We start from the raw sequence: 27755 nt of genomic DNA on the forward strand, positions 1-27755 counted from the left end.
TGTCAAATTCAAATATGACAGTTCCAAAGTCAAAATAAATCAAATTGTCATTATTTATTTCTAGAATCTTAAAGCGTACCAATTCGGGAGTGCCAACACACTAAATTTGTCTCAATCTTTAAATCACCCGCTATAAATTGTCACAGTTGTGGTACTAAAAGTGTGTGTAAGAAATAGTCTCGGAAAGTAAAATGTGCAAACTTTTCTATCTAATAAAATATACACGTTTACTTTCTTACACAAAACATCATTTAATTTTGACCCTACTTGAAAAGCTCCCTACTTCGGGGGTCGCACACCTAAAAATTCTATTTTTTCCCGTGTGAAACAAAAAAATTTTTTGCCAGCCGGCTATAAATAAATGAATTGCGGCGCGCTTGTCAATTAACAATCACGATTGAATTTTCAACCGTGATTGGTGATTAAATTCGCGAATCGATTAAATTAATTTTCCAATAAATTTTTTCCTCGATTATACCACTCAACAAAAAAAAAATCAACACCGGCACCACCGGCGGTACTCACGTCTGGCACGAAGGGCGGCTCTACCATCCCCGCCTCGAGCCTCGTCCAGTTCAGGCTCTGGAAGAAGGAGTGTTGTTTAACAATCGCTGCCCCATACCTCCCCGCCTTGCCCCCGAGTCGCTGGACCGGACTCTTGGCTAACAACTGTTGGCACAATGATTTGGCATCTTCGCTAAATTTAACCGAATACTTTTCCTGGTCGGATTTCACCCGCCTGTCCACCTCCTCCCGCTTCACCTTCTCCTTCCGCGCCCTGAAGGGCGCCTGGCCCTCGATCATCTCGTAGAGGAGGCAGCCGAAGCTGAACCAGTCCGGGCTGAATGTGTAGCGCTCGTTGTCTATCACTTCGGGCGCTAAAACACCGGACGGTTAAAAATGGGACAAAACAAACTACCAAACTACCTACCCATGTAACCTACGGTGCCGACTCTACCTCTAACGAACTCTCCTTCGGGGATGTCTACCGCTAAACCTAAGTCTGAGATCCTTACGTGACCTGCGTCGTCTAGGAGGATGTTTTCTGGCTTGCAGTCTCTATACACGATGCCCTGCAAAAGATGGTACATGCTCTTGAAATGTAACCAACACGTGAAAAACAAAAGTCTAGTCGTAGATTGATTCACACACTCGTAAGCTAGCTAAATATTGTTGACGGGTCACGCACCCGTAATCGATGAATTAAGCTACGACTCGTTTTTGTTTTTCGGTGGGGTTTTGCCTGAATTGACGGGATCGCTGTGACCCCCCCGGGTTAACAGAGTCGATAAGAACCGAAATTCGACTCGATCCGGGGCAAATAAGAAATTTATTGGGCTTAATTGAAACCGCGAAATTCCCATGTTCGCCGTTATTGGAGATGACGCAGTTAGGTTGGGGAGTAGTTGGTCTCTGGTCGATTACCGCGCCAAGGTTCTCTTATCTCCGCAAGAAAATTATTTCCAATGCGGTTTACATTTTGTCGTGTGCTAATCTCGAGTGACCTTCCGTCCGAGAAAATCGATAGGGGGCAATAAAAAGAAATCAAGCTGGGAACAACCACGAGGCTATTACCTCTGAAAGCGTGGCGAGAGAGGAGGGAAAAAATCCAATCGAGAATCTAATACGGCAAAATAGGTGACTCCATTACACAAGTACCGCAAAATAATCAAACGCCGGTCGAAATGTCGCGTCTCGACGGTCTAATGGCTTTTTGTTATTGGCAATTTGGCGTTTGTTTTTAAAGTCTCCCCGCCGACATTATCAATCCTGCTATCGCTAAAAAAAACGAGCGGTGGTACAGACGAAGCTCCGGGAACGTGCGCCTTCAAAATGGCGTTGCGATTATCTCAAGACTCTTCCTGTTTTGCCGTTCTAATCAGCTGGAAAAAAAATGACACCGGTCTAGGGCAGCGATAACGCTGTATCCACGCAACGTTCTCGTATTGTCCACGGACGTGTGGGCTGCGGCCTTCGGAACTGACGTCTCAGCTTTGTTCGACGATTTATGTCACGTGATTAGAAATGTCAATGTCACTGTCAATACTACCAACGTGATGTCATCGCAAATGTTTCTTACGTCGGAAATTTGCCACATACAATACATAGTGTAACCATACTACACTACACAAACCAACGGTAAATCGATGTCATTATTTAGTTGCCTAATGTAATTTAAAATGAAAAAAAAAAATTGTTACAAATAATTTAAATCAATTCACCCCACAATATACAGGTGTCTCAGTTAAAACTTTCGAGCCTAATAACTCAGTTATTTTCCAGCAGATTTTTGTGAAATTTAAAATGAAAATATTTTAGACGGTGAAGAATAATATCCTATTAATGCAATCACCCAAGTCTTAAAAACGTAATTTTTACATGCCTTTTTAAAATGTTGAATCAATTAAGATTTACATAAAAAATTGATCGTCAATAAAAAAATGCTGTAGGGAAAAACTCGTGCTTGAAAGGCGTCTGGTTTGCAAGAAAAAAAGCAAAAAACTGTGTTAAACGTGGCTACAAATGCAAAAGCGTAGACACGTATGAAACAAAGGCGCAATTTTGCAGAATTTTGGTCATCCCTTTTCGTAGAAGCGCAGGTGACATATTTGACGTTTATCTTGCTAACCTTACAAACACTTACAAAGTTAAAAACAACATTTGGACGTAATTTATTATACTGGATGCTTTAATTCTTCCATAAAGGACTAAAACACGATCGGGATATTTTAGCAAGGTAATTTAGTTCACGTACGCTTCCTGTGTCTTCAAATAAATTGACGACTCTCTTAACCTTACATTTTGTAAAGCCTACATTTGGATAATGTTCCACGAGAAAACGAACTGTGTCATTGAAGTTCTTACGACACTCTCCATAGGCAATTTTTTTTCCTTTTTCAACAATATTGAAATTTTTGCCGCTGTAGTCTATTTTTAGAGTATTTTCAATAAATTTTCACAATTTGACGTTTCTAATAAAGCGCGCCCAATTTTGACAGACTTTAAAGGGTGTACAACACGATATACACAAGAACTGGTACGCCCACTTCCCTATACTTCTCTAATAAATAAGCGTGTCAAAAAAGCACCCCAGGTGTGAGCTTCAAAAGTTACTACTAGATGGCGCTGTATGTACGAGGGACCATGGCCTACTAAATCTGAACTGCGCTGCGCTTATTACGGCCGTAACAAACTAGCTGAATGATTGATTCGGCTAACCTCAAAAAATCTACCCTTAACTAGCGCCATCTCTTTAAAGATATTAAACTACAAATCAACTAAATTGCCACAATAATTTAAATTTCCTTGAATTTCATCACGGTTGAAGTACAAACAAGGGAAAATAGTGCGTTACATGCGGAGAAAATAACAACAGTTATTTTCAAATTCCCAGCAACCTCCAAACCAAATCCGAAATTAATAAAATTATAAAAAAATAAATAAATGAAACATTTCACTGTGATACATGTCTCTTCTTTATTATCTACAGCAACTCCAGGACCCTTGTTACGATTAGTTTGGCTTCAAGACCGTGGGGTCTGTAAATTTGTGGGGCTTTTAAAAAACTTTGCTAATATTGCCACACAAATATTATCATATTTAATTCCAAAAAAATCCTTGTCAGCCACTGGTTACTACTTTGCATCCACATTTAATACAGAATTCCATATTTACCTGTGATAAACACAAAGCTAAAATTTGTATAGTTATTATCCAATTATTAATGAAACCAATTTTAAACATTTGTTTATAAAAAAAAAAACAGATTACATAAAAACGAAATCCATTCAGAATAAAATCACAAGTAGGAAGGTTTTAAAATTATAAACTTACAAGAAAGGTATTGTCTTCCTGCAGATAGATAGTTTTACTTTTAATTTTTCTACTGTGCTCTATCCATTTTCAGATTTTGCAATTCCATTTAATATATAAATATTACGTTTCATAATTTGATTATTGTAATTATTAGGTATTCTTACGTTCATGAAACGTATTCGTGAAAATTTATTTTGCGTCAAAATGACAAAATAGAAAGTGTTAACCTAACAAAATAAACACGTTATGTGATTGTGATTGGATAATTTCAATTCAAATTACATTTTTCTTTTCCATTTGGCTAACAGATGGAGTTGGTTAAGGGTACATTTTTTGAGGTTAGCGGAATCAATTGCTCCATTGAAAATCCGAGCTTTGTTACGGCCGTAATAAGCGTAGCGCAGTTCAGATTTAGTAGGCCATGGAGGGACTTAAGGTACTATTCACAAAGGTATCGCCAACGGTGCAGAGATATATCTCCCTCTCTTTTAATTTCGAGCAATGTTAAGTAAATCTGTTTTGACACGATACAAAAATCCCGTAAAATTGTGTACTGCTATCTTTGTCACACTTACTGGATTTATCGATAATGTCCTCTCTTTTAATTTCGAGACGAAAAATTATGGAGCGGAATGGCGCTACCTTCTAAAGATATAGTACCTTAGAGGGACTGTCATTTATGAGTTTTGAATAAGGATATATCCATATTTACAGGTTTTATATTGCCACAAAGCACACACTTTTTCATTTTTAGCAAAAATCAAAATTGTCTAATATTTGAAACTTTGAAATTTAACGTACAAAGTTCAACAGTGACAGTCCCCGAAACAGACTCTGCCATCTAGCGAATTTTTATGAACTATTTTGCGGGCTCCAGCTAGCCCTAAATTTGGCTCTCAAAATGGCGGTGAGTGGGTATACCAGTCTTCTTTCTATCGTGGTGTACAAAATGTTGCTTGGCATAAATTGTTTCAAAAGTTAACTGCTCAAATACCTTCAAATTTTTCACTAAATTTTTAACGACAAAATCTAATCTTTTCGTTGAATCAGACAAGTGATTTACTTAATTGTTTGTGTAGACCCCTATTTTTTAATGTTTAACAATCTAATAATAATCGAGCATAATTTTCGATAAAGGAAACATGTGTTAAAATTACATTTTTTAACTTGAGGTAATTTTATTATTACTAATTGAACTTTCACGGTCTAAAACGTCTGCATTTTAAATTTCATAAAAATCCGTTGGCAAATAACCGAGATATTAGGCTCGAAAGTCTTAGCTGAGCTGAGACACCCTGTATTTCGTTTGAATCACTAAATTTTATGCAAAATTATAAAAACAAATGTTCTCTGACCAATATTGTGGCAGTAAAGCGTAATTTCTGTCAGTAGTCTTTGAACTGTCATTTAAACATTTGGTCTTTGAAATGTCCAAATATGTATTGTAAAATGTGAGTGGGTTGTGCTCTAGTTATTCCTTTAATCCTCCAGTTTCCTCAGATTCTGGAAGCTTTCCAGTCGATTTTCCTTTATTTACACTTCCAGCCTGAGCAAATCTGTTGATTACATCTGTAATATGGACTACTGAAGACATTTTGTAACGTATTCATTCTTCATTATGTAACGTATTCTTTCGTGCAGGCTGAATAACTTCACTCACCATTGTTGACTATTCCGTTTCAACAATAAGATGTTACAGTAAATATATCCTAAGTAGTCTTGAAACAACCTCTTCAACTAACTCAGAACGTTTTAATTAACACTTTGAAAAATGATCAACAACGAAAACTGCAAAATGACAAGTGGGAGCTGTCAAATGTCAAAGTTACAAAATCTAGAAGAGGCGGCACATCTGTACGTGCACCGTAAATCACAGCCAACTACTAAGAAACATTTATAGTAACCCTGTATTTTTTGCCTGTCAGTGTGAAATGTCAAAAGTGATATTGTCAAATTGGTTCTTTGTCCAACTTCGTAATGTTCGTTTGATAAATAAAAGTTATGCAAAACTGGAGAGATATAAATAATCCTGTTGTCGTCGGTCGAGGGCCACTTCGCCCCGAAAACAAATTGGACGCGACTCGGTGCTCCCAACCGGGTCTTTTATTTAAAAATGTTCAAGTCGTCGAGACAGCTGTTCCATTTCTTGGTCGTTCTCGAATTAAACGTCGCGCAAATTAAGTCGCATAAAATTACTTACGTCAGGCGCTTTCTCCCCATTTCCATTATTTATTAAAAATTAAACAAACAGAGTGCAGGAGGGCTCGGTCGGGCCGGCTGCGACCAATCGCCGTCCGGAGGTGGCGATGGGTGGCGCCGATTTTCCGTTTTCGTTTCGATTATTTACGTTCGCCGTCTGAAAATCACGATTCGCCGGTGAAGCGATCGTTCTTGAGCCGGCGAACGAACAATCCGGACCGAGCGGTGTAATCAATCGGATCGACACCGTATCCCTCGCCACTCGAAACCCCGTCGGTTTATTTAATAACCGATATTTATCTGTATCCGGCGTCTATTTTCGCCGTGTTTATTTTGACGTGGATTTTTCGTTCGGGGTACGCACCTGCTGGTGCAAGTGGTCGAGTCCGCAGACGACCTCCGCGGCGTAGAAGCGGGCCCGCGCGATGTCCAGCCCCGGCTCGCCCCCCATGTTGTAAATGTGGAACTTGAGGTCGCCCCCGTTCATTATCGTCAGCACCAGGCAGAGGGCGTCCTTCGTCTCGTAAGCGTAGGCAAGATTCACGACGAACCGCGAATTGATCTTCTGCAAGATCTGCTTCTCGATCAGGACCATGGCCTCGCCCTTCCGCTTCTTTATCCGCTTCTTCTCCAGCTTCTTGCACGCGTACATCTTCCCGGTCGCTCTCACCTGAAACAGGAGGACGTTAGCGACGGCAGAGGGCGCTTCTCGAAACGCAAACGAGGGCGAGACTCGATCCCGCCTTCGATTTTCGTTCCTTTAACAATAATTGGACTTCGTACGAGGCGACATTTAGCTCGCTCCGTTAAACTTAATCTGGAGTTGTCATTCTAGAAAAATAAAAAGACAAAAGTACAAAATAAAGTTGGCGTGTAAACAGCAGAGCGTCGTGTCACGTCCACCAGGCATGACATCCAACCTAATCTCACAACGCGGAGCCAAAATTTAAAGAAAGAACAAACACATTTTGTTATCAATCAGAAAATGTTTTGTTAAATCAAAATTAAACTAAACGTTTCAATTTAATTTTTGAACGATATTTATGCCAGGTGATTTGTTTTTGAGAAACACTATTTGAAAACACCTGTGGTAGACATGTGAGCATCGCAAAATAGTAAATTTTGAGCCAATCAGTGATTTGGAAGAATATCAAACAACCAGTATCGCTTAGGAAAAACTGTGCTCCTTCTGAGCAGAAGAATCTCAAAAACAAAAAACAATGAGTGGATCGAAATATAAAAAAGAAATTAAATAAATCCAAAAATTGGACTTCCAAATTAGTAAGGCCCGAGCCTCATGACTTTGGCGTGTCGCGTGACGACTTTAGCGTGTCGCACTGCCCGTGTGGGGCACCGAAAGAAGTTTTGAGTTCAAGATCAGAGCCTGACGACGATCTGAGCGTGTCGCGTGACGATTTTAGCGTGTCCCACTGCCCGTGTGGAACACCAAAAAAAGTTTTCACTTCAAGGTCCGAGCCTGACGACGATTTGGGCGTGTCGCGTGACGATTTTAGCGTGTCGCACTGCCCGTGTGGAGCACCTAAAGAAGTTTTCACTTCAAAGTTCGAGCCTGACGACGATTTTAGCGTGTCGCGTGACGACTTTAGCGTGTCGCACTGCACCTAAAGAAGTTTTCACTTCAAGGTCCGAGCCTGACGACGATTTGAGCGTGTCGCGTGACGATTTTAGCGTGTCGCACTGCCCGTGTGGAGCACCTAAAGAAGTTTTCACTTCAAAGTTCGAGCCTGACGACGATTTTAGCGTGTCGCGTGACGACTTTAGCGTGTCGCACTGCACCTAAAGAAGTTTTCACTTCAAGGTCCGAGCCTGACGACGATTTGAGCGTGTCGCGTGACGATTTTAGCGTGTCGCACTGCCCGTGTGGAGCACCTAAAGAAGTTTTCACTTCAAGGTTCGAGCCTGACGACGATTTTAGCGTGTCGCGTGACGACTTTAGCGTGTCGCACTGCACCTAAAGAAGTTTTCACTTCAAGGTCCGAGCCTGACGACGATTTGAGCGTGTCGCGTGACGATTTTAGCGTGTCCCGTGAAAGTAATTCACTGCTCGTGTGATGCGCCTAAAGAAGTTTTCACTTCAAAAATTAAAACAAATAATTTGTTTCTCCACATTCGCTCAGTAAAATTTATTCACCGAGATTAATTGGGAGTAAATTGAGACGAAGCAAACAAGATTTTGTTCAAAGGGCATCAAAGCATCTACATTAAATGTATCAATATCTTAGATAATACCTGTTCACGTTGGAAAGAACAGCTGTGGTGCAAATGACTGACCTGTTACTATGACAACTCATATGAAAGTTAATGCCAAATGTGTGCGATTTGCACCACTGATGTTCAATCCAATGTGAACAGGATTTAGATGTCTTGAAATAAAATTGTCTAAATTTTCTTAATCTTTTGTTTCTACGAGTATGCTAGCGTAAAATACTAACAGATCGTTAGTAACTGCAGAATTTTACCTCTTTTTAAGAAGTGGATGAATCAGAGCGACCTTCCACTTCTTAACAGACAGACTTCCAAGCAACTCATTATGCAGCATCGTTTCCACATTTTTGCGATGACTCTATCGTGACCGCAACATCTGATTTAAGACCAGAAATTATTTCTCCCATCTAGTAGTTCATTCTTGGAAGACGGAATTGGAAAATATTATTTCTATTTTTTTTGCCTCTGCTTCTTTCAACGTTGGTTGTTATTTTCACGTCAGATAAATCCGTCTTTTGTCTCGTCCAATTCGCAACAATTTAAAGCTTCTTAAGTGTTTACAACAAAACTACTTGTATTTACTCAAGTGATTGATACGTTTTTGCATCATTTCCTTTAATGACATAAGTTTACTGACATGTGACATATGAGATGGCAAAAGGTGCATAAATGTCAAGCAAATACACATTTACATCAAGAAGAATTTCTTTTGGCTGACATTCTTATCGATTTGGAGTCGTGTACCAAAACTGCAAGGACTTGGACGAGCGTGATTCAGTGGCACCTTCGGTGGCGCATTTCAACCGCGGACACACCCGCCGAAGGCCGAACGCACCGGACTGTCCGGAATATTGTGAGATTAATAATTATCGGAACATTAATCATGTTGCACTTTTGCGTGACCAAATATGGATGTTTGTTGGTGCGAACGGAACGTTGTAAAAGAAGGGGTGTCGTAATGGCTTAGGCCGCGGTCTGTTTCGTTCGGGACGAAATTAGCGCAACTAGTTTCGCCTAATAGGATGACGGAGTAAAGTTGAAACGGGATTTGTCTTGGTGACGCGGGGGCCTTGTTTGTCTAGGAGAGGGTTATAAAGATTAATATTTGCCGGATTTGGCAAGATCGGGGTAATGAATGCGGACGCGAAACTCGCAACACAAAAACACTCACGCTGTCTGACTAATCAGCGGATCGCTGTTGACAATTGTTTTAATTTCATCAAAATTATCACCGATGCTATTTTTTTGTACGGCTTTTTTTACACAAGTTACAAGCCAAAATAATAAAGTGACATGTTTACTTTTATCAACGTCGATAACATTATTCTCGTCTATGTTTTGGGTAGCTTTTAAGCCTCGAGCACTTTGGGGTTTCTCGCATGTTTCCCTTTTTTTTCCCAAATTAATTACTGGGGGAACTTTGCCTGCCAAGTATCCTAAAAAAACAAAAGAAAATCTCCTGTTCAAATACAATTTTTTGCCCTAACTAAACAAATTTGTAAAATGTTGCCAGGCTTCTGGAATTTTTGATTATCAAATATTTATTTCATCTTTCGAAGATTTAAGATTTAGATTTTAATTGCGCTGTACTTTATTCTACCGATCAGACATTATTTATTTTCTTTAAAGTATATTTTTTCCTGGTAGGCGGTTGCGCGCGCCATTTACGATATCCTGCAACGAAATGCGACCTCCCTATTGGTTAGTGGCATAAAGTAACCAATAGGGAGGTCGCATTTCGTTGCAGGATTTCGTAAATATCGTGCGCAACCGCCTACAAGGAAAAAAATACACTATAGGCTTTAATTTCTTACACAGTTGTGAGGTTTTAAATTGATTCGATGATTTAAAAATCGAGAAGTGACAACAAGATTTTGTTAAAGTTGCTGCAATCGCAATTTAACATATATTGTAATTAATAGTATATTATCATACGAGTTTAATAAGACGCTTTATTATCACATGAGTGTGTTTAAAGCACGACGAGCGTAGCGAGAAGTGCTTTAATGGAACGAATGTGATAATACGTCTTATTAAACGAGTATAATATACTAAGTATTTTATCTAGTTTGCTTTACTAATCCCTGAAATTTCGGCTGCTCAAGCTTTCATAGTAGACTAGGGACTTTCGCGTGGGTTGGCAACAGACATTTTTCAAAAAAATGTAAGGTTATATTTACTAAATTTACTTCGTTACCTTGACGCCTGACGTCAAACGGCTGATGTTACGAATACATATAACAAAAGCTAAAAGTTACCAAAAACAGTTTAATAATATGCCTCATTATTAAACTGTTTTCGGTATAACAATGAGCCTATTTGTAACTCAAAGTAGATAAAAATATTTAAAACTTTTGGAAATTACCACCTGTCAAGTGGTGCTGCTTGCTTGAATACTGACAGTTGAACAATATTTTCCGCAACCAACAAGTTTCATTTTTTAGCATATTTGACAACTTAATAAAAATGGTTTGACTATTTTTTTCCAAGAGCAATTAAGAAATTACAAAACAATCTTTTCATGTAAAAGTTCTTTGAAAATTGTATTTATTTTATCAATAATTACAACCTAACCTCAATTTTAAAAGATATTCGTCTGTCAAATCTGTTTCGTGTCAGTACATATTTTAATTTTTTCTTAAAACATATTTGTTAAAGAGCATTTTCCTATTTAAAGAATATAAACTACATTCCATTCTTCCTGCCAAAATATTTTTGAAAACATTTCATTCTCTTGAAGCCATTCTCAGAAAACCTGCTGTGAATGACAATCAAGATATCTCGGAAGATGTCATTTTGTTGTCTTGCGTCTTCATTAGTATTTCGGTTTTACAAAAATAATTTATTCAGACTTTCAGTTGCTCACTCGAAGATTATTTACCACATCAAAACAAGTTTATAAAAGATCTCCGAGCACAGTTTAGTTCCTGCAACTGTCACCTGCCACAGTTACCACTTGTCAAGTGGCGCTGTAGTCGCGATCGAATGCGTTTATTATTCATCCAAGGGAGTTTCATTTTCACTTTTCATTTCGCATTCTAGCCTTGAAAGTCGACCGTTTTTTTCCTATTTCGACGATAAGTGCTCAAAGTACACCGCCATTTTCCAGTCTGGACCGAAGTTTTACTGGTTTGTATTTTTATGCAAATCATTAACTCAATCTCTCGACTTCGCAAAGTTTTTAATTGGTTTGTTAAATGAACCACTCCAAAAAAAAAGAAAAATTTCATGTTCAAATAAGAATTCTCTCTAACAAAACGAACACAACAATTTTAAAATTCTTGCTGATTAACTACCCACTCGTAGGCGTTGTGTTCGCCGTTTAGAGTTTCATCCAACTTTTTGTTGTACTTTCAATTCAATTACTTGAAGAGGAGTTCGATTCGCGATATACGTATTTTATTTCGTTGGAAAACGCCAAGACACGACAAGAACGCTCGAGTTTCTGAACTGTCACTTGTCAAGTGGCGCTGCAATCGCATTCGACTTAAAGTCACTAGATAACTTTAATTCGACTGCTGCAATTAAACGTTTTTCGTATCGTTCAACCCTTAAATCTCGCCGCGAGCTACGAAGAGTGTACGACGAATAAAAATTTCATTTGAGTGATGCGTTCGGGGTTGGAAAGATGGCGCGTCTGAAAAATTTATAAATCCGGATTGATAAGATCCCGTGTGCGAATCGTGCTTTTACTACCGACACTACTCCAGTCAGCACATTATTAAACACCCTCTTCCGGCCTGAATGGGGGTATATTGATGCGCCGAGCTAATATCGCCGCACAACACATCTCCCAAAGCCACCCGTGGCGTAATTTAAGGGCGCTTTCGGTCCCGACCATAAACAACAAAGATATAATAAGCAACTAATCTGTTTACCGAGGCGAGATGAGCGTTCCCTTACGTTACCTGGCGGACATGACTGTGCACAAGTTGCGAAAAGACCGTGTCCTTGGAGGGGGACATTTCGTCGTAATGTGGTATTATTCTAATCGAGCTTATTGAATAAACATGGACCAACTGGCTTTTATCGGCGTATAAATTTTCTTGCAAACTCGAATACTCTCACGAATTTCATTTAATTTTACGACATCCACCGGATAAACGCTAACAAATGGTCCTGCGAAAACACCGACTTCCAGCCACGGGCGCCACTTTTTTATCCCGTGGCGAATTTAAAATACACCTCGGCTGATATCTTCCTCCTGGACGGAACCCCCGCCGAGTTGCGTCGGGGTGGCTCCGACGCTCCTCCCTCATTATTTTTTCTGTCCATTCTCGTCGGGATTTGGAGCAATTTGCAGAAAACAACTTGCGACGGGGGGCCCGCTGTGTCGGCGCCTTTTTTCAACCCGCTTCGGCGGAAGTAACGTAAACATCTGGACGAAATTAATGGAGTAATATTCTCGACCAACACCGGGAGTTATTGCAGCTCGAAGGGGGCTGGGGGGATAACGTGAACACAAAGTGCATTTATTCCTCGTTGTGACGCGTGCACTTTCAGCGAACTCTGTTAATTTTTAATCCATTAGCGTTACTCAGTAATGGACGCAACAAGGTTGATGTTTTACGCTGAGAGTTGTGTGAAAATGCACAGAAAAAGAGAAACTGCAGCGCTTGTGGCCACAGAACTGGGACCACCAACGATGAATCCAAAGTTTTCGATACAGAGTTGTTGAATACCATGGTGGGTGGTGGAGGAAGTTGCCGAGAAACTTTTATTTGATCGAGTGTAGATGCTCCAAAATCAGGACGATATCGGAACAAGATCAATAAGAACCCCATATCAGGTGCGGTGAATACTCTTATTGCGTTTTGGCAATCACGCTTATATTTATTGGGTTCACTAACACACTAACAGCACGAGAGAGAAATATTGCGTTTTGGCAATCGCGCTTATATTTATTGGGTTCACTAACACACTAACAGCACGAGAGAGCTTCTGGTTCATCCGCGAGAGACGAGAGAGTTCTTCCTTCCTCGTCACTCGGTGTGGGGGTAGGAGTAGCGCCAGATTTGAAATGAGGTACAGCACGGCGCTACAGTACCCCCCTCCCAGTGAAAATGCCATTTGAACGAATACGAAATACGAATACGAAAAATTACAAAGTTTTACAAAATTAGATTGACAAATGATAGAAACGAATATTTACAAAGTTTTACAAAATTAGATTGACAAATGATAGAAACGAATATTTACAAAGTTTTACAAAATTAGATTGACAAATGATAGAAACGGAGAAGGTAACATAAAAGCAACGCTCGCTATCAGTACACTTGCACCATGTCCCCGAATCGTGTCGGAAATTTCACATGACGACCTGATCGTGTTGTGCGGTTCCTCTGCGCGTAGTCTGGGGAATTGTTTGCCCTTGTCCGCTTTGCGTTGGTCCCATGGTCGGTACTGCCGGAACTGGTCGATCCTTGACAGCTCACGCTCTTGTCCCCTGGCAGGTTCTTGGTTGTTGTTTCCAGGTACGCCGGCTTCAACCTGTCTATTGAGACGTTACTGCGTTTGCTTTTGATCTGCAACGAAAAATATTTAGGGTTCCTTGCCAACACTTTGTATGGGCCGTCGTAAGGGGGCTGTAATGGCTTCCTCACGGCGTCGACTCGGACGAATACGTATTTGGCTTGCTGCAGGTCTTTCGGGAGGTAAACTGGGTGCTCGCCGTGTGTCTGTGAAGCCGTATAGGGGATCGCGTTCATCTTCGACCGCAGTTCCTCTACAAAGTGGGGTGTTGGTGCTTGGTTGTCCCTGGAAGCGGGCGTGCTGGTTCGGATCATGTCTCCGGGTAATCGCAATGCAGTGCCGTAGACCAGGTCGGCTGGTGAAGCTTCGAGGTCTTCTTTGACTGTTGTCCGGAGACCTAGCAGTACTAGGGGCAGCGCTTCCGACCAAGAGGCTTGATGGCACATCAACGCTGCTTTCAGGGATCTGTGAAACCGTTCCACTGTACCATTGCTTTGTGGGTGATAGGCAGTTGTTTGGATGTGGTGTGTGCCTATGAGTTCTGTCAGAGTTCGGAATAGAGCTGACGTGAATTGTGTTCCTCTGTCTGTAACGATTCTGGCTGGGGCACCGAACCTGCTCATCCAAGTGGTGATGAATGCCCTGGCGCACGTTTCGGCGCTTATGTCGCTGATCGCCACTGCTTCTGGCCATCTCGTGAACCGGTCCACCATCGTCAGTAGGTACTCTTTTCCATTTGAGTGAGTGAGAGGACCGACAATGTCTAGGTGTACATGGCTGAAGCGTGCATCTGGTTGACTGAAGGTGCCGATTGGGGTTTTTGTGTGGCGCTGGACCTTGGACCTCTGACACTGAAGGCACGTCTTTACCCAGGATGCGGTGTCTCTCTTCATATTTGGCCAAAAGTAATTTTTGGTGATTTGTTTCGTCATACTCCTGACCCCCGGATGAGCCAAGTTGTGTACCTTGTCGAAGACGAGTCGTCTGAATGGTCTAGGTACATAGAGGCGGTTTCCATGTGTCGTTTCGTACCAGAGGGTTTTCTCTGACAGCGGAATGGGCAACTGTACAAAGGTGAACTTGCCTTCTGTTTTTAGGGCCTGGAGTTGTTCGTCATGCTCTTGTGCTTCAGCTAATGCATCCCCAGTGAAGTTGCATGATTGGACCGCTTGTATTCTCGACAACGTGTCCGCTGGAGTGTTCTCTTCCCCACTGATGTGCCTGATGTTCGTGGAGAATTGGGAGATTACATCCAGCTGTCTAGCTTGTCGTGGAGTACACTGGTCTGTTTTTTTCTGAAAGGCATAAATTAAGGGTTTGTGGTCACTGAAGATTGTGAAATTGCGACCCTCTAGGAAGTGTCGGAAGTGTAATATGGTTTGATAAATCGCCAAAAGTTCTCGATCGTAGGCGCTGTACTTTTTTTCGGTACCGGTGAGCTTCCTTGAGAAGAATGCTATTGGCTTTTGCTGTCCCTCTTCGAGCTGTTGCAGTACTCCGCCGATTGCCCAGTCCGAAGCGTCTGTCGCGATGCTGAGAGGGTTGCTGTGGCTGGGGTATGTTAACCTGGCTGCTTGCATCAAATCCTCTTTGCACTTCTCAAAAGCTGTTTTTGTCTCTTCCGTTGGTTCGATCGGGACCTCTCGTCGTGTGCAGCCGTTCAGGAGGGCGTTTAAGGGTGCTTGGGTTTTTGCTGCTTGTGGGATCCACCTCCGATAGTAATTCACCATGCCCAAGAAACGTTGCAATTGTTTCGATGTCGTTGGGAACGTCAAGTTGCAGATGGCCTCGACCTTGTCTGGTAATGGTTCTACGCCTTCTGACGTGACCTTGACCCCCAAGAAGCTGATCTCTGCGGCCCCAAAAGTGCATTTTTTTGGATTTATTACCACGTTATGGCGATGAAGTCTTTCTAGTACTTGTTTGAGATGACGGAGGTGTTCTTCTTCTGTGTGGGACGCTACTAAAATGTCGTCTATGTAGACGTACACAAAATCTAATCCCTGAAACAGTTCATTCATAAACCTTTGGAACGTCTGGGCTGCGTTCCGGAGACCAAATGGTGTACGGGTAAACTCAAATAACCCGAATGGTGTAGTTACTGCTGTTTTTGGTTGGTCGGCTGGGTTAACCGGAATTTGGTAATAGGCTCTTACCAGATCGATGGTGGAGAAAATGGTTCTGCCTCGGAGGTGTTGGCTGAAGTCTTGTATGTGTGGGATCGGGTACCGATCAGGTACAGTTTGGGCGTTGAGCGTCCGGAAATCTCCACATGCTCTCCAAGTTTTGTCAGCTTTTTGCACCAAGTGGAGTGGGCTGGCCCACGGCGATGAGGAAGGTTTGATGATGCCTTGTCGCTGGAGATTTTCGAATTCTTTTTTGGCCAGCTGGTATTTCTCCGGGGGCAACCTCCTCGGTCTATGGTGTGCTGGAGGACCTTTTGTTTCAATGTAATGCAGGACTGTGTGATGCGGTTCGGTTGGCACGTTTGACGACCTGAGTACGTTGGGGAACTGCCGCAGCAGTTGTTGGTACGCGTCAGCTGCATTCGTAAACACTGCCCGTATTGTCTGTGGACTTGTTTGTTTTAGGGGGCACTGCACTGCTAGCCACGTTTCCGAGTCGATTAACCTTTTACCACTGATGTCCACTATTAATTTGAAACTGTCTAAAAAGTCTGCTCCGAGGATGGCGTCTGTCACGTCTGCGATTAAAAACGTCCACGTGAATTCTCGTCTTAAGCCGATATTCAGACGAAGCAGTCTTTCACCTAGCACTTTAATACCGGATCCGCTTGCCGTTTGCAGGTTGAAACGCGGAACGTAACGTTTCTGGTCTCTGAACTTCGCGGGCAAAATGCTGAAATCCGCCCCCGTATCCACCAAAAAATGTATCTTTGACTGTTTGTCACTTACATAGAGGCGACGGGCTGTACACCGTGTGGCAGGAGCTGACTTTACTCCTGCCCCGACGTGGCGTTTTTTGGATACGCGCAGGGGTCCTTGCATTGCCGTGCTCGGTCTCCGAATTTGTAGTGATACCAACAGTATTTGCCAGTGTCCGTGTCGGGGGCTCCTCGGCTGCGCCCTCTGCTTCGTTCCCGCTCGTGACGTTGGTTGCCTAGCTGCTTCAATTGTTGCTCCATCTTCTCCAACCTCCGCATGACCGCCCCTAGAGTGGCGCCCTCTGACGTTGATGTGGACTGGCCTTGCGGGGTGGACGGCGTGTTGCGTGTGGTGGCTGCAATGGCGGCCGTCGGGGTGGCTTCCAAGATTTTGTCCGCCACCATAGCTACCTGGTCGAGGTCGATCCCCGTCACCGCTACGAGGATGGGTTGTATGCTGCTGGGCATTTGCTGCAGGAACAACTCCCGCAAAACGGATTCGTTAACGTACTGCGTGTCCGTCACCAGAGTCCTCATGTGCCTGAGAAGTTGCGAGGGTTTCCGGGTGCCCAACTCCTGTCCCGATAGGAGTTGCTTCAGCTTCTGGGTCTCCGTTAGCGTCGTCCTGCTCAAAATCTCGGCCTTCAACCTGCTGTACGGGGCGTCCGCATCCGGTTTGAGTATGAGGTCGGCTACTTCTCCGGCGATGTCTGGACCGAGCGCGGCGACCACGTGGCTGAACTTCGTGTCCTCCTTTGTGATTTTGGGTGTCGCCAGGTTGAATTTGGCCTCCACCATGGCGAACCAAAGCTCCGGCTTATGCGTCCAGCACGGAGGTAGCGTCAGCTGCGAGGCGGCGACTTGGGGCTCGTTCGCGTCACTTCCGCCCGGCATTTTGGCGTTGCTAGATGTCGGCGTGATCACGTCGGGGGCTCCTATATTGCGTTTTTGGCAATCACGCTTATATTTATTGGGTTCACTAACACACTAACAGCACGAGAGAGAAATATTGCGTTTTGGCAATCGCGCTTATATTTATTGGGTTCACTAACACACTAACAGCACGAGAGAGCTTCTGGTTCATCCGCGAGAGACGAGAGAGTTCTTCCTTCCTCGTCACTCGGTGTGGGGGTAGGAGTAGCGCCAGATTTGAAATGAGGTACAGCACGGCGCTACACTCTTCAACAGAAATTTCTGTTTGGGGATTTCATCTCCCCCGCTTGGAAAGTAAGTCATTTCGGAAGCGGATCGTAACGGGGGATGAAAAATGGTTCCCACAGCAAATTATGGATGGAATTCTTCATCACGTGTTATGCTATAACCGAAGAAATCCCCTGGGGTTAATTGGAGAAATTGAAGCAGCTGGAGCAGAAAAATTCACTTGACAAGCAGGGGGGATCCACTTTGTCAAGACAATGCGAGTTCGCTGCGCTACAAAAATGCAAAGAGTTTGGGTGAAAAACCATCCGCTGCATGGTGCAGATTTGATCTTGTCAAATCGTGATTTGCTTTGAAGTTATTTAAAAAAACTCATAACCGGATGGATGAATCGAGAGTTTTTTAGCTTCAAGGATAGAGAATTTTATAGATAATAAATTTAAAGTTATTGTACACCTAGCGCGTCATTACTATCGTTCTACTCCCTGGACTAAATTTTCGAAAATCGTCTGCTGCGAAGTTTGTTATGGGGGAAAATCTAATTGAGGTTAAACGCTGTCCAAGTGCGTCAAATGTCAAAAACGTCAATTGAGGTCATGGGTAAATACGAAATCAGAAGTCATTTTTATACGAAACCTAATTAAAACATGTAAATTTAATTGCCGTATCTCTGGGATGTACAAAAATTGGTTGTTTGTCAGCTGCATTCTCATCTACATCAACTTGCCAACTGCACAAAGCAGAAAGTACTAGAAAGCAACTCCTAGTCTGATTCTCGACGTCTTCCTGCTATGATACATTCTAAATTTTTTTGCATTTTGAAACTCTTCAGCTTCTTCCGTTACTATTTTATAGGTACCACAATTTTTCACGTCACCTCAGAAACGTTAAATTATATTTTATAGGTCAAGGCGAGCAATAGACCCATGAATATTTTCTCTTACAAACAATTTTGGATTCTCGCCAGCGTAACTACTAAAAGCATCAATACTCGTCGACACTGTTCGAAATCTTTTAATTATCGACAAATCTATACGGTCCAGATAAAGGAGGCATTTGGTAAATTTTGGAAAAAAAAAACTAACCGTGTTCACTTTATTTGTATTTATTCCTTATTCATATTTCTGGTTTTGTTTGATTTATTAGGTTATCCAATGAATGCGTCTTCGGGTAAAAAATTCAAGCAAAAAAGCATCTCGAATAGATCTACATAACTGCCCGTCCTTGAACCTGAAACAGTTATCCAACCCAAGGACATCAAGCGCTATCACCTGCTTGCTTTTGAAATGATTTTGTATGCAACGAAATCATGGAGGGGATCAGACATTATTTCCAAACTCTGATCGCTCACTCTGATAACATCTACAATGTTTGTATTTTGATGGTAACAGTACACTTTTGTAGTGTCCAGCTCGTCGGAAATAATTTGCACGCCCTGCCCTACAAACATAATCTCTTTGGGCGAAATGTTTGCCTTCCTGTGATGATAAAGTACTCTCGTAGCTGACGCATCGTGGTGTAACAACTTTTTCTCCTTTGTTACAATCCGTCTCGGAAAAGGGTCAATTTGAAGGAGTGATGACGCGTTGATAAAGACCCTTCGATGAAGACATGTTACTGTCAATTGCTCAAATACAGGGTGTTTCTGAAATACGTGTGTTAATTTTAACTGGTAATAGAACTCGTAAAAAGGAACAACTTTTCTATCTACCATTTTGCCGAAAAACGACGTTTAATTCCAAAAAAAAATTGGAGAGATTTTTCACTAAAATAGCCCTACGCCACTAAATACTGCAATGGCTAATTGAGATCAGCGCTAGTATGAAAAAAACATCAATTTTCATCCAGAAAACGTGTTTTAACGCCGAAGTCGAAATTCAAATAAATCTACCCGTATAGCAAAAAATCCACTTCGTAAGAATCTGGTTGTTTCACGTTTTTAGGTAGCTTAGTTTTGGAGATATGAACGGTTTTAGGAAAATCTTTCCTAGTTTTTTAAGCCATTACGCAAAGTTTTTCGCCAAAATGGCAGAGAGAAAAGTTGTTACTTTTGATGAGTTCTATTACCAGTTAAAATTAACGCACTTATTTCAGAAACACCCTGTATTACACTCATCCGCTCAGTTTGGACACTTTTGCGATCTTTTCAAGGTGTCTGTGCTCGAATAAGTGTACTGCGTACTGGAACTTCCTACAACAGTATTTGGCTCCATCATGGTCTATAATAGAAGGTCACTGTCAAATTCGTTTGATTTAGCCTCTTCCTCCGAGCTGCGATTTCCGGATTAAAAAACCTTGCAAGCTTTGTTAGCAAGTACAGGTTTTCACTTATGGTTCTGTCGCCGTAAGTACTTCGCAGTACCTTCCTTGGCCCATTCCGAATACGCTATTTTAATTCATCCGTTATTGAATCACTCTGCTGCACTCCTAAACTAACAAAGCTCCCTGAAATTGCGAGTCAGGACGAGACGTAAATGCACTAGCTGGTTCGAGGAAAATTTGCACTATTGACAAGATGACTCAATAATGTGATTATTGTACTGCACACTCTCGTATTAGCATTGATGTTTCCACAAGTATTGTCATAGACGTCACAATTCATAATGCACCACAATTGGAATTCAGAAATTGTGAAATCGAGGAAAAAAATATTTTGACCACAATTGTGATCGAATCGTAATTTTCCGATTGTCGATTCGGCGTTGTTTTTGTCCAGGAGGGCGATTACGTGGCTCGTTAATCTTGGAAAAGCTGGATCGGGCCCCCGTTCGGTCCTGCTAGCGTCGCCCGCCCCGTGCATGCATGCCACACTAAAACATTCACCGGGGCATTGATCAATAAACGCTTTGATGACGGATCGAGCCAGTGAAAATGTGTTTTTTACGGCTTTCATTTGAATATTGGCAGGCACGACGTGAAAAGCGCTACCTGTTTATTCGAAAATCGCGTTTTCAGGACTCTCCGCCTCCACCGGCTGGGCCGGGGTGGGTTAATGTCGCGCGCGACATCGTCCACCGAGCCAGAAACATAAAACTGTCGTGTTTGCGTCCTTGGGAATTTTGACCTCGAAAATGTTTTGTTTTTATCGATTGACTTTGAAAACGCTGCAAGGGTGCTCCGGGCCGGGAAGATAAGAACCCGATGGCCGGAACGATAAGTCGAAAGGACGAATCGCGGATTCCCAAAAGGAGCGTTCGCAGCGTTATTGTTACGATCTCGGACCGGGCGAATATTTTTATTTGCGTTTTTTAGGGCGCATTAGCGGCGCGTTTTAGCGTCGTTGTTTCGCTTCGCGCCGTTCCCGTTCCGCTACGATTTTTTTTATGCGGTGTTTGAGGGCCCTCCATCGGCTCATTTGCGTCGAGAGCCTCCGGTAATGCAGAATCCGGAGTGTTTTTTGCGTCAACTCACCTGGCATGCGCAGACCTCGCCGAAGCCGCCCTTGCCTAAGACGCGATACATCCTAAAAGTCTTGTAAGTGACGGGCTGAGATTCGAGCCACTTCCACTGCAGGTACCGGTGAAAATACATGGAGGAGACGAACTCCCTGAATGGCTCGCCCGCCAGGCAGGCCTTCACGGCTTGCACGCACGGTGCGAATAAGTCTTTGTGTCCGTTCGTCAGTTTATCACTCATCGACAGCACCAGACCGACCTCGGGGAGTGAGATGTTCTCCTCCCCCTCCGCGCCGACCATGAACTCCTTTTTGATGGCGTTCGCCAACTCCAGGCGCTGCTCGTCCGTCTCCACTTCATAGCGTTTGGCCACGTCCAGGAACTTGACGCAACGGTAGTACTGGCGACGCTTCACTTCGCACCACTGCTCGAACAGGAGCCTCCCGATGGGCTGCTGGTCGACCACGTACTCGTAGCGGACATCTACAACGAACAAATTATAAAATTATCTCATCTGTACTAGCTTGAGACACTCAAAAATTATTATCTGGTACCGCTACAAGGCGCAAAAAATCCAGTACCTTACACCATAAAATGACAGCGTAGGCTGTGGAATTGACGCTACTGTACAATTCCGGACACGGAATCTTGGCCACAACTGACAAATATGTGTGAACTGGTCTTTATTGAATATAACCCAACTTTTGACTCGATAATGCCATTTCCCAGCTTTTTTGATGTTACAAGAAAAACTTCAAAGTGATTTTTAATAATTGACATTTATTAATGACACTAATTGGTTTACATCATTTTTTTTTAGAAATGTCTAAAAAATGTTGGCCAAGATTCCGTGTCCGAAATAGTATAGTTAGGGACACGGAATTTCGGGCATAATTTTTCTGTCACTTCAAAATATTGCGATGTGAATCACTCTTTATTGTCAACGTGATATTCAAACGCCAATTTTTGAAATTTATTTTCTGTTCACATCAATCGCATGTCAATAATTGAGGTTAGTAACGTAAAGCCTGTTTTACATTTTTTGACAGTATATTGACAGTGATGCCCGAAATTCCGTGCCTCTAACTGTACAGTCACGGCCACAGAATTTAGTCAGTCGTTGTCATTCAACTGACAAAAGTTGTAAAACAGGTTTTATATTTCTAACCCCACATTGGAATTTTTGACATAGATGTGAATTTGTCAAACGTTACTGGTGGCATTTTGATTTTTATTGTGCATGACAGAATTTCTGTCAAAAAAATTTTGAATGTCTGTCATAATGACAATAAAGCAAGATTTTTCAAATTGACAGTAAAATAACTGACCAAATTTCGTGGCCGCAACTGTACATTTAACTTCTGTCAAACTGATCATTCTCAAGCAGCATTTTCTGAAAATGTCCGCTCGACAAACATACATTTCCTTCAATAAAATTTATAAAATATTATCGCTGTCAGTTGTCGTCAGTCAGATGGCGCTATAATCGCAATCTACTGCTTTAATCAAGATTCTCCCCATTTCATCTTGACAACTGAATTGTCTTGTAATGTACGCGGCACAATTTTTTAATCAGGATCAATCTGAATCTCCACTTTACCCTTGCTCAATATTCATTTCTTCTGTCGAGTTTATGCGACATGTCAAATGGCGCTGTCGTCGACAGACAAACTTACCACAACCGACACCCCGGGACAAAATATTAGCGAATTGACAGTTGATTTTTGCCGTCAGCCATAAATATTTTCCGAACATTTTTTTATCTACTTTGTTGTTTTTTATTTACAAAAAAACAAAAATTTATGAATGACAGTTAAGTGAAAGGTTCATTATGACATTAAATCGTTCGGTGTATGAAATAATACTTCGCTTTATGATTTTAATTGCTTTTTAAAAAATAATGGGACATTTTTGCTTTGATAAATCTTTCCTTCAACAAAAACGATTTATATAACATTTCATGTAGTTTAGTTTCTAACATTGGCACTTAACTAATGAATGACGTAATATAAAAGTATTCATTATCTGTCAAATGGCGTTTTAATAGAAGATTCTTTTCTTGTCACCTTGACTTTGTGACTGTATAACATGCACTTTCATTGGAAAGTATTTTCATATTTTTGAACAGTACAGTACTTCACTTTCTACTTCACATTTGGTTATTTAACATTTATAATTTTTTTTTTAATGTAAAATTGTCGCCTGTCAAATAGCGTTGCAATTACAGTCTACTGTTTTAATCCGGTATTCTTTTTAAGGTTTACGCTTTATCTATGGGTTTAGGTAGTTTAGTTTCTCTCAAATGTTAAGTGGCTTATTGTAACAATTTGTAATCCTTTCCAGTCATATCGAAAGTAGACGAATGAAGAAACAAATATAAAAAGGTAAAAATAAATAATACTCAACAACGATGTATGTAGAATTTCTCCGAAAGCTTTATTCGTTTTAACAGTAGCGATAACCTAACCTCACTTACGAAAATAGAGATACATGTCAATCTAAATTATGGTCTTTCAATAGCGTTAATCAATGTAAATGTAGCAAATCGATCATTTCTTACTTAAAAAATGTTTTTGACGGAACAATATTATTCTATCAAATGGTGCTGCAATCGCGTTCGAACGTTTTAATAAAAACAATTCCATCTAAACTTCGTAAATTGTGTAATACTTCCGCCTCAAAACCATAATTCTATTATTTTTTTTATTGACCTGATATGACTTTTCAATTTAATGGCGTAAATGAACAACTAAAACTTGACAAATGACAATAAAGTGAACGGTTTATTGTAACATAAAGTGCTCTAATACTCTGAATATTAATATGAAATATTGCCAAAACGTAAACAACAATACTTTCATTTGGAATTTCTTTTCGAGAGCATTGATTTTGACAGTGTTAACAACCTAACAGCACTTTTGACGCAGGAAAATGACAGTTGGTGCTCACTGTCAGGCAAAAAAGGTCACTTGAACCACATTGTTGCAAATTTAAAATTGTGTTTGTGAACACCAGGGAGAAACTGTCATTTCCTATTTCACAAAGACGGTGCGCGAACGTCACCATCGATTTGATCGACAATCGATCTTCTCTTTTCGATATCCCGGACTTTCATTATTAATTAGCGTCAAATGATCACCATCATCAATCAATCCCAATTTATTTTAATTTAATAATAATAACTGTCCGCGTGGAAGAGGCGAAAAAAACACGGCGCAGCGAATTTGCACGGAATTATAAACAAGACTCGCCTAATTTGCATAACTTTCTATCGTTTTTAAATAAATTATTCGTCCTAAAATAACGGACAGGTTCTAATTCTGCATAAATTCGAGCTTCTGGAAAGTGAAAAACTCAATAAATTCCGTATTTTTTCGGCACGCTCCGACGTCAAGAATTTTTATCGCGTTATTAAACACCGAATTATGCGAAATTGCCGTTCCGTCGTTAATAAACTCACGGGGAAATCGTGAATGGGTAACTGGTCGGTCAGCATCGTTTCCCGTCGAAAAAGTGGTCCGCGGGAGCGGAAAACCGAAGACAAAGCCGCAATCCCAAAAGAAAAACGATACTCGAGGTAGTAAATCTGTACTCGTAAATGCTCATACCTAAACATGTGCTCCCGCTCCGGTCCGACTCGACTTTGTGTAGGCTAGGAAAGATAAACGAACTCGCTTCAAAGGATCACTAATATTATCTCAAATGTGCTCAAACAAAAATAATTTTACTGCCCGATACAAAACTTCCACGGAGAAGAAACATGGCCGGAGGGGGGCGACGTAGGTCTGAGCTGCGTCCGGAGGCGGCTCGTTCCGAATGCCGCCCGTGCACGAATTCGATTTAAAATATGCCACAAGGTGCGCACGGGTTCCGCATTTTAATGCATTGTTTAAATGGTCCGATGATGTCAATAGAAATTTGTAATTGTAAGCAGGCCGTGATGGAATATTTCGTTCGGAAAAGTCGATTTCCCATCGGAACAAACAGATCTATATGGTCATAATCTGTGCGCATCTGCGAGCATAGTTTGGGGTTTAGGCTAGTTCCCGGGATATCAATAAAGAAACAGCTTGCGACTACGTGTGCCAGCATCTCGGCGACCCACCCCGGAGGCGGAACGACAAACGGGGGCTGTCGCGGACCCCGGGCCAGGTTGACCGGAGGCGGCGGACTCCCATCTGCGACTTTTCGCCGGTCGACCAGACGCGAAATTTATTTGTTTTAACGGGAACGGACGTCGACGGGGGCCCCTCGGGGTCGGATTTTTTTTCACGCCCTCGGAAGCGACGTCCGCACGAAACAAGAGCGAACGTCAACAAAAACGCGCCACCTGAAAGGGGAGTCCCAGCTTGGGCCGGACGTCGACGACCTTAATTTGACAAGTGAATCGAGTGGCCCGAAAATCTCGGGAGGAAAACAAGCGCGCGTACGCACCACGCAAACAATTATTTTTGAGGAGTCGCACCGCACCGCCTCTGACCTTGGCGGTAATTGAAAATAATCTCCAAACGAAAATAAATTCGATATAAATAAAACACAGGTAAGCTGGAGAGAAAAAAATGTTTATCAATAGCAGAAAAGTCGATTGCGAGGCCCACTCGATACATTTTATCACGTGCAATATCACGATCTTAATCATGGCCGCAAATAATTTGTCGCCAAAATGGAACTGATGAAAGTTCACGTCGGTCGCAAACTTATCGTTTCGAATTTTTCTGGGTCAACATTTGACGCGTTTCGGTCCGCAACTTCGAAATTTGACCCTCCCGACGTCGGAGCTTGATTCGCACGATGTGGCACCTGTCACTTGTCAGAATTTCCGAAACACGACAGCAGAATGAAAATAACTAAATACTGCAAATGATTATTTTAGCAGTTTATATTTACTCGGATGACCTTGGTAGTAATCGAAAATAAACTTTAATTTGTTCCTTTTCCTCTGACCCGACAGAAGTGCGTCTTTAGCATCGATCATATTTCCAAAACCGCGATCGACGGACTGCACCGATAGCGACCGGAGTCGTTGCAATTCTTCGATCGATGCATCATCGACAAACACCAGAAGAATGTTATCTGCGTTGCATTTACATGTCTTGTTATCTGGTCACATTTTATTGGAAACTTTTCGACACTGTTTGTCTTCGATAATTAAACATTCCGCTGGGGGAAAAATTCTGACATAACCTCAATCTCGTACGGACCTGATGGTGCACGGGGCGAAACAGGCAATTCCAAATAATGGCACTCTGCCAAACATTACATTTCCATTAAGTGTAGTACTTTCCTGAACGATATTTTTTCACCAGATAAATGTCAGTGTAGGTGTTTGAATGATAACAGTGATTTATTAGACCAATAATGTTTTACTTTCTATTAAAGTGGAACTTTTCCCATTTCTGCCAAACTTCGATTGAGGTGGGTAGAATTTTTGGGGGCGTCACTGAAGTCTCACGGCACACTATGTTCTAATGAAATAATTTAATTATCAAGTCAAGTGTATCGGTGACACTGACAAATCATTTTTTGGTTTAGTTTAACGTTATGTAAGCTTCGATTTGAGTTGTGCAAATAAAATTAGATAACATTGAGCCGGGACAAGCCAATCAACCCACGTTTATGGTATTTTGTTGTAATTTGTTAAGTACATAAATAGTGAGTCGACCTAACCTCACTTTTTTTGTGAAAAAGTGTTGAGGTCTTTTTCGTGCAGTTTTTCTTGTTTGTGGTGTCTAGATGTTGTCAATACTTGCCTATTTTGTTGATAAGTTCGATGCACTGAGAGATATGGGGAAACTGGAGGATCTTCCTCCACTTCTTGCTCTTGCCTTTATTACTATCGGAACCACCTGGAGCAAAGAAAGGCTGCGTTTAGGGGGGCGACTAGGCTCTCGGGTCGCGGACTCACCCTCTCTCGCTTTTAGATAGACTGTATTGGCGACGATGTTTTCCAATTCCATGAGTTCCAGTTTGGTGGTTGGTATTACCCGGTGGGTCGGGCCGTGAACGACCCGTTTCCATTAATTATGGGGGTGGTTGGGGGCCGGCGTCCGAGGGCTGATGCACCTGCACCCTTCTCGGTCACGATCCGTGCTGCGCACCCTCTCCGGGGGATGCTGCGGTCGAAGAGACCGCCGTTGCACTTCCGACGGACGGGAACGCGTCTCGCCACGCAGGGGTGTGTCTCGTACCCTCGCAATGCCACCCTGGACGGCTCGTCGGCGACTTTCTCTGCAAATTTCACAGAGTTCACTCTTCACTTCCAACACGCGTCTCTCGCATACGCGCCACGGCAACCGATAACCACGGTGGAGAAAACGTGAACTAAGCGGACCGAGGAGACGGACGAGGCGCTTCACTGGAGGAGCCGGTGCGTAAGCGTGCGCCCGAAGAGGTGAGGCCCGACGGCGCAGATGGACTGCATCGCGCGTTCCCCACGGGGGAATTCGGATGGGGATGGGGGCGGCGGAAGCGGGCGCGAAGGGCGGCCATTTCGACCACGGAACAGACAAGGACAAGGACAAGGTCTCTGATATTCAATTCAACTTCGATCACTCTTGCGTAAAATCGTCGCCAAAAATGTACTAGTCAAATCGACTGTCAGAAAG

The 27755-nt window shown here is 42.2% G+C and overlaps 1 protein-coding gene across 7 annotated transcripts in view; it reads right to left on the minus strand.

Annotated features, from left to right (window-relative positions):
- The window catches only part of Gprk2 (G protein-coupled receptor kinase 2), a 36433-nt gene that overhangs the window by 3998 nt on the left and 4680 nt on the right, over positions 1–27755 (minus strand). For 4 of the 7 annotated variants that reach the window (XM_069041463.1, XM_069041460.1, XM_069041462.1 and 1 more), the window contains exons 2-7: positions 27056–27378; positions 26901–26996; positions 21167–21633; positions 6380–6685; positions 932–1073; positions 526–878 (exon numbers count right to left, since the gene is read on the minus strand). In XM_069041463.1, the coding sequence (XP_068897564.1) occupies positions 526–878; positions 932–1073; positions 6380–6685; positions 21167–21633; positions 26901–26996; positions 27056–27107 (1416 nt within the window). In that variant the 5' untranslated portion in view covers positions 27108–27378. Of the gene's footprint in view, positions 1–525; positions 879–931; positions 1074–6379; positions 6686–21166; positions 21634–24758; positions 24893–26900; positions 26997–27055; positions 27728–27755 lie in introns of those variants that run through there. The other 3 variants (XM_069041465.1, XM_069041466.1, XM_069041464.1) reach the window with 3 other exon arrangements.

Source organism: Tenebrio molitor, chromosome 3 (genome assembly GCF_963966145.1).
Source record: "Tenebrio molitor chromosome 3, icTenMoli1.1, whole genome shotgun sequence".
In the NCBI taxonomy this organism is placed as follows: domain Eukaryota; kingdom Metazoa; phylum Arthropoda; class Insecta; order Coleoptera; family Tenebrionidae; genus Tenebrio; species Tenebrio molitor.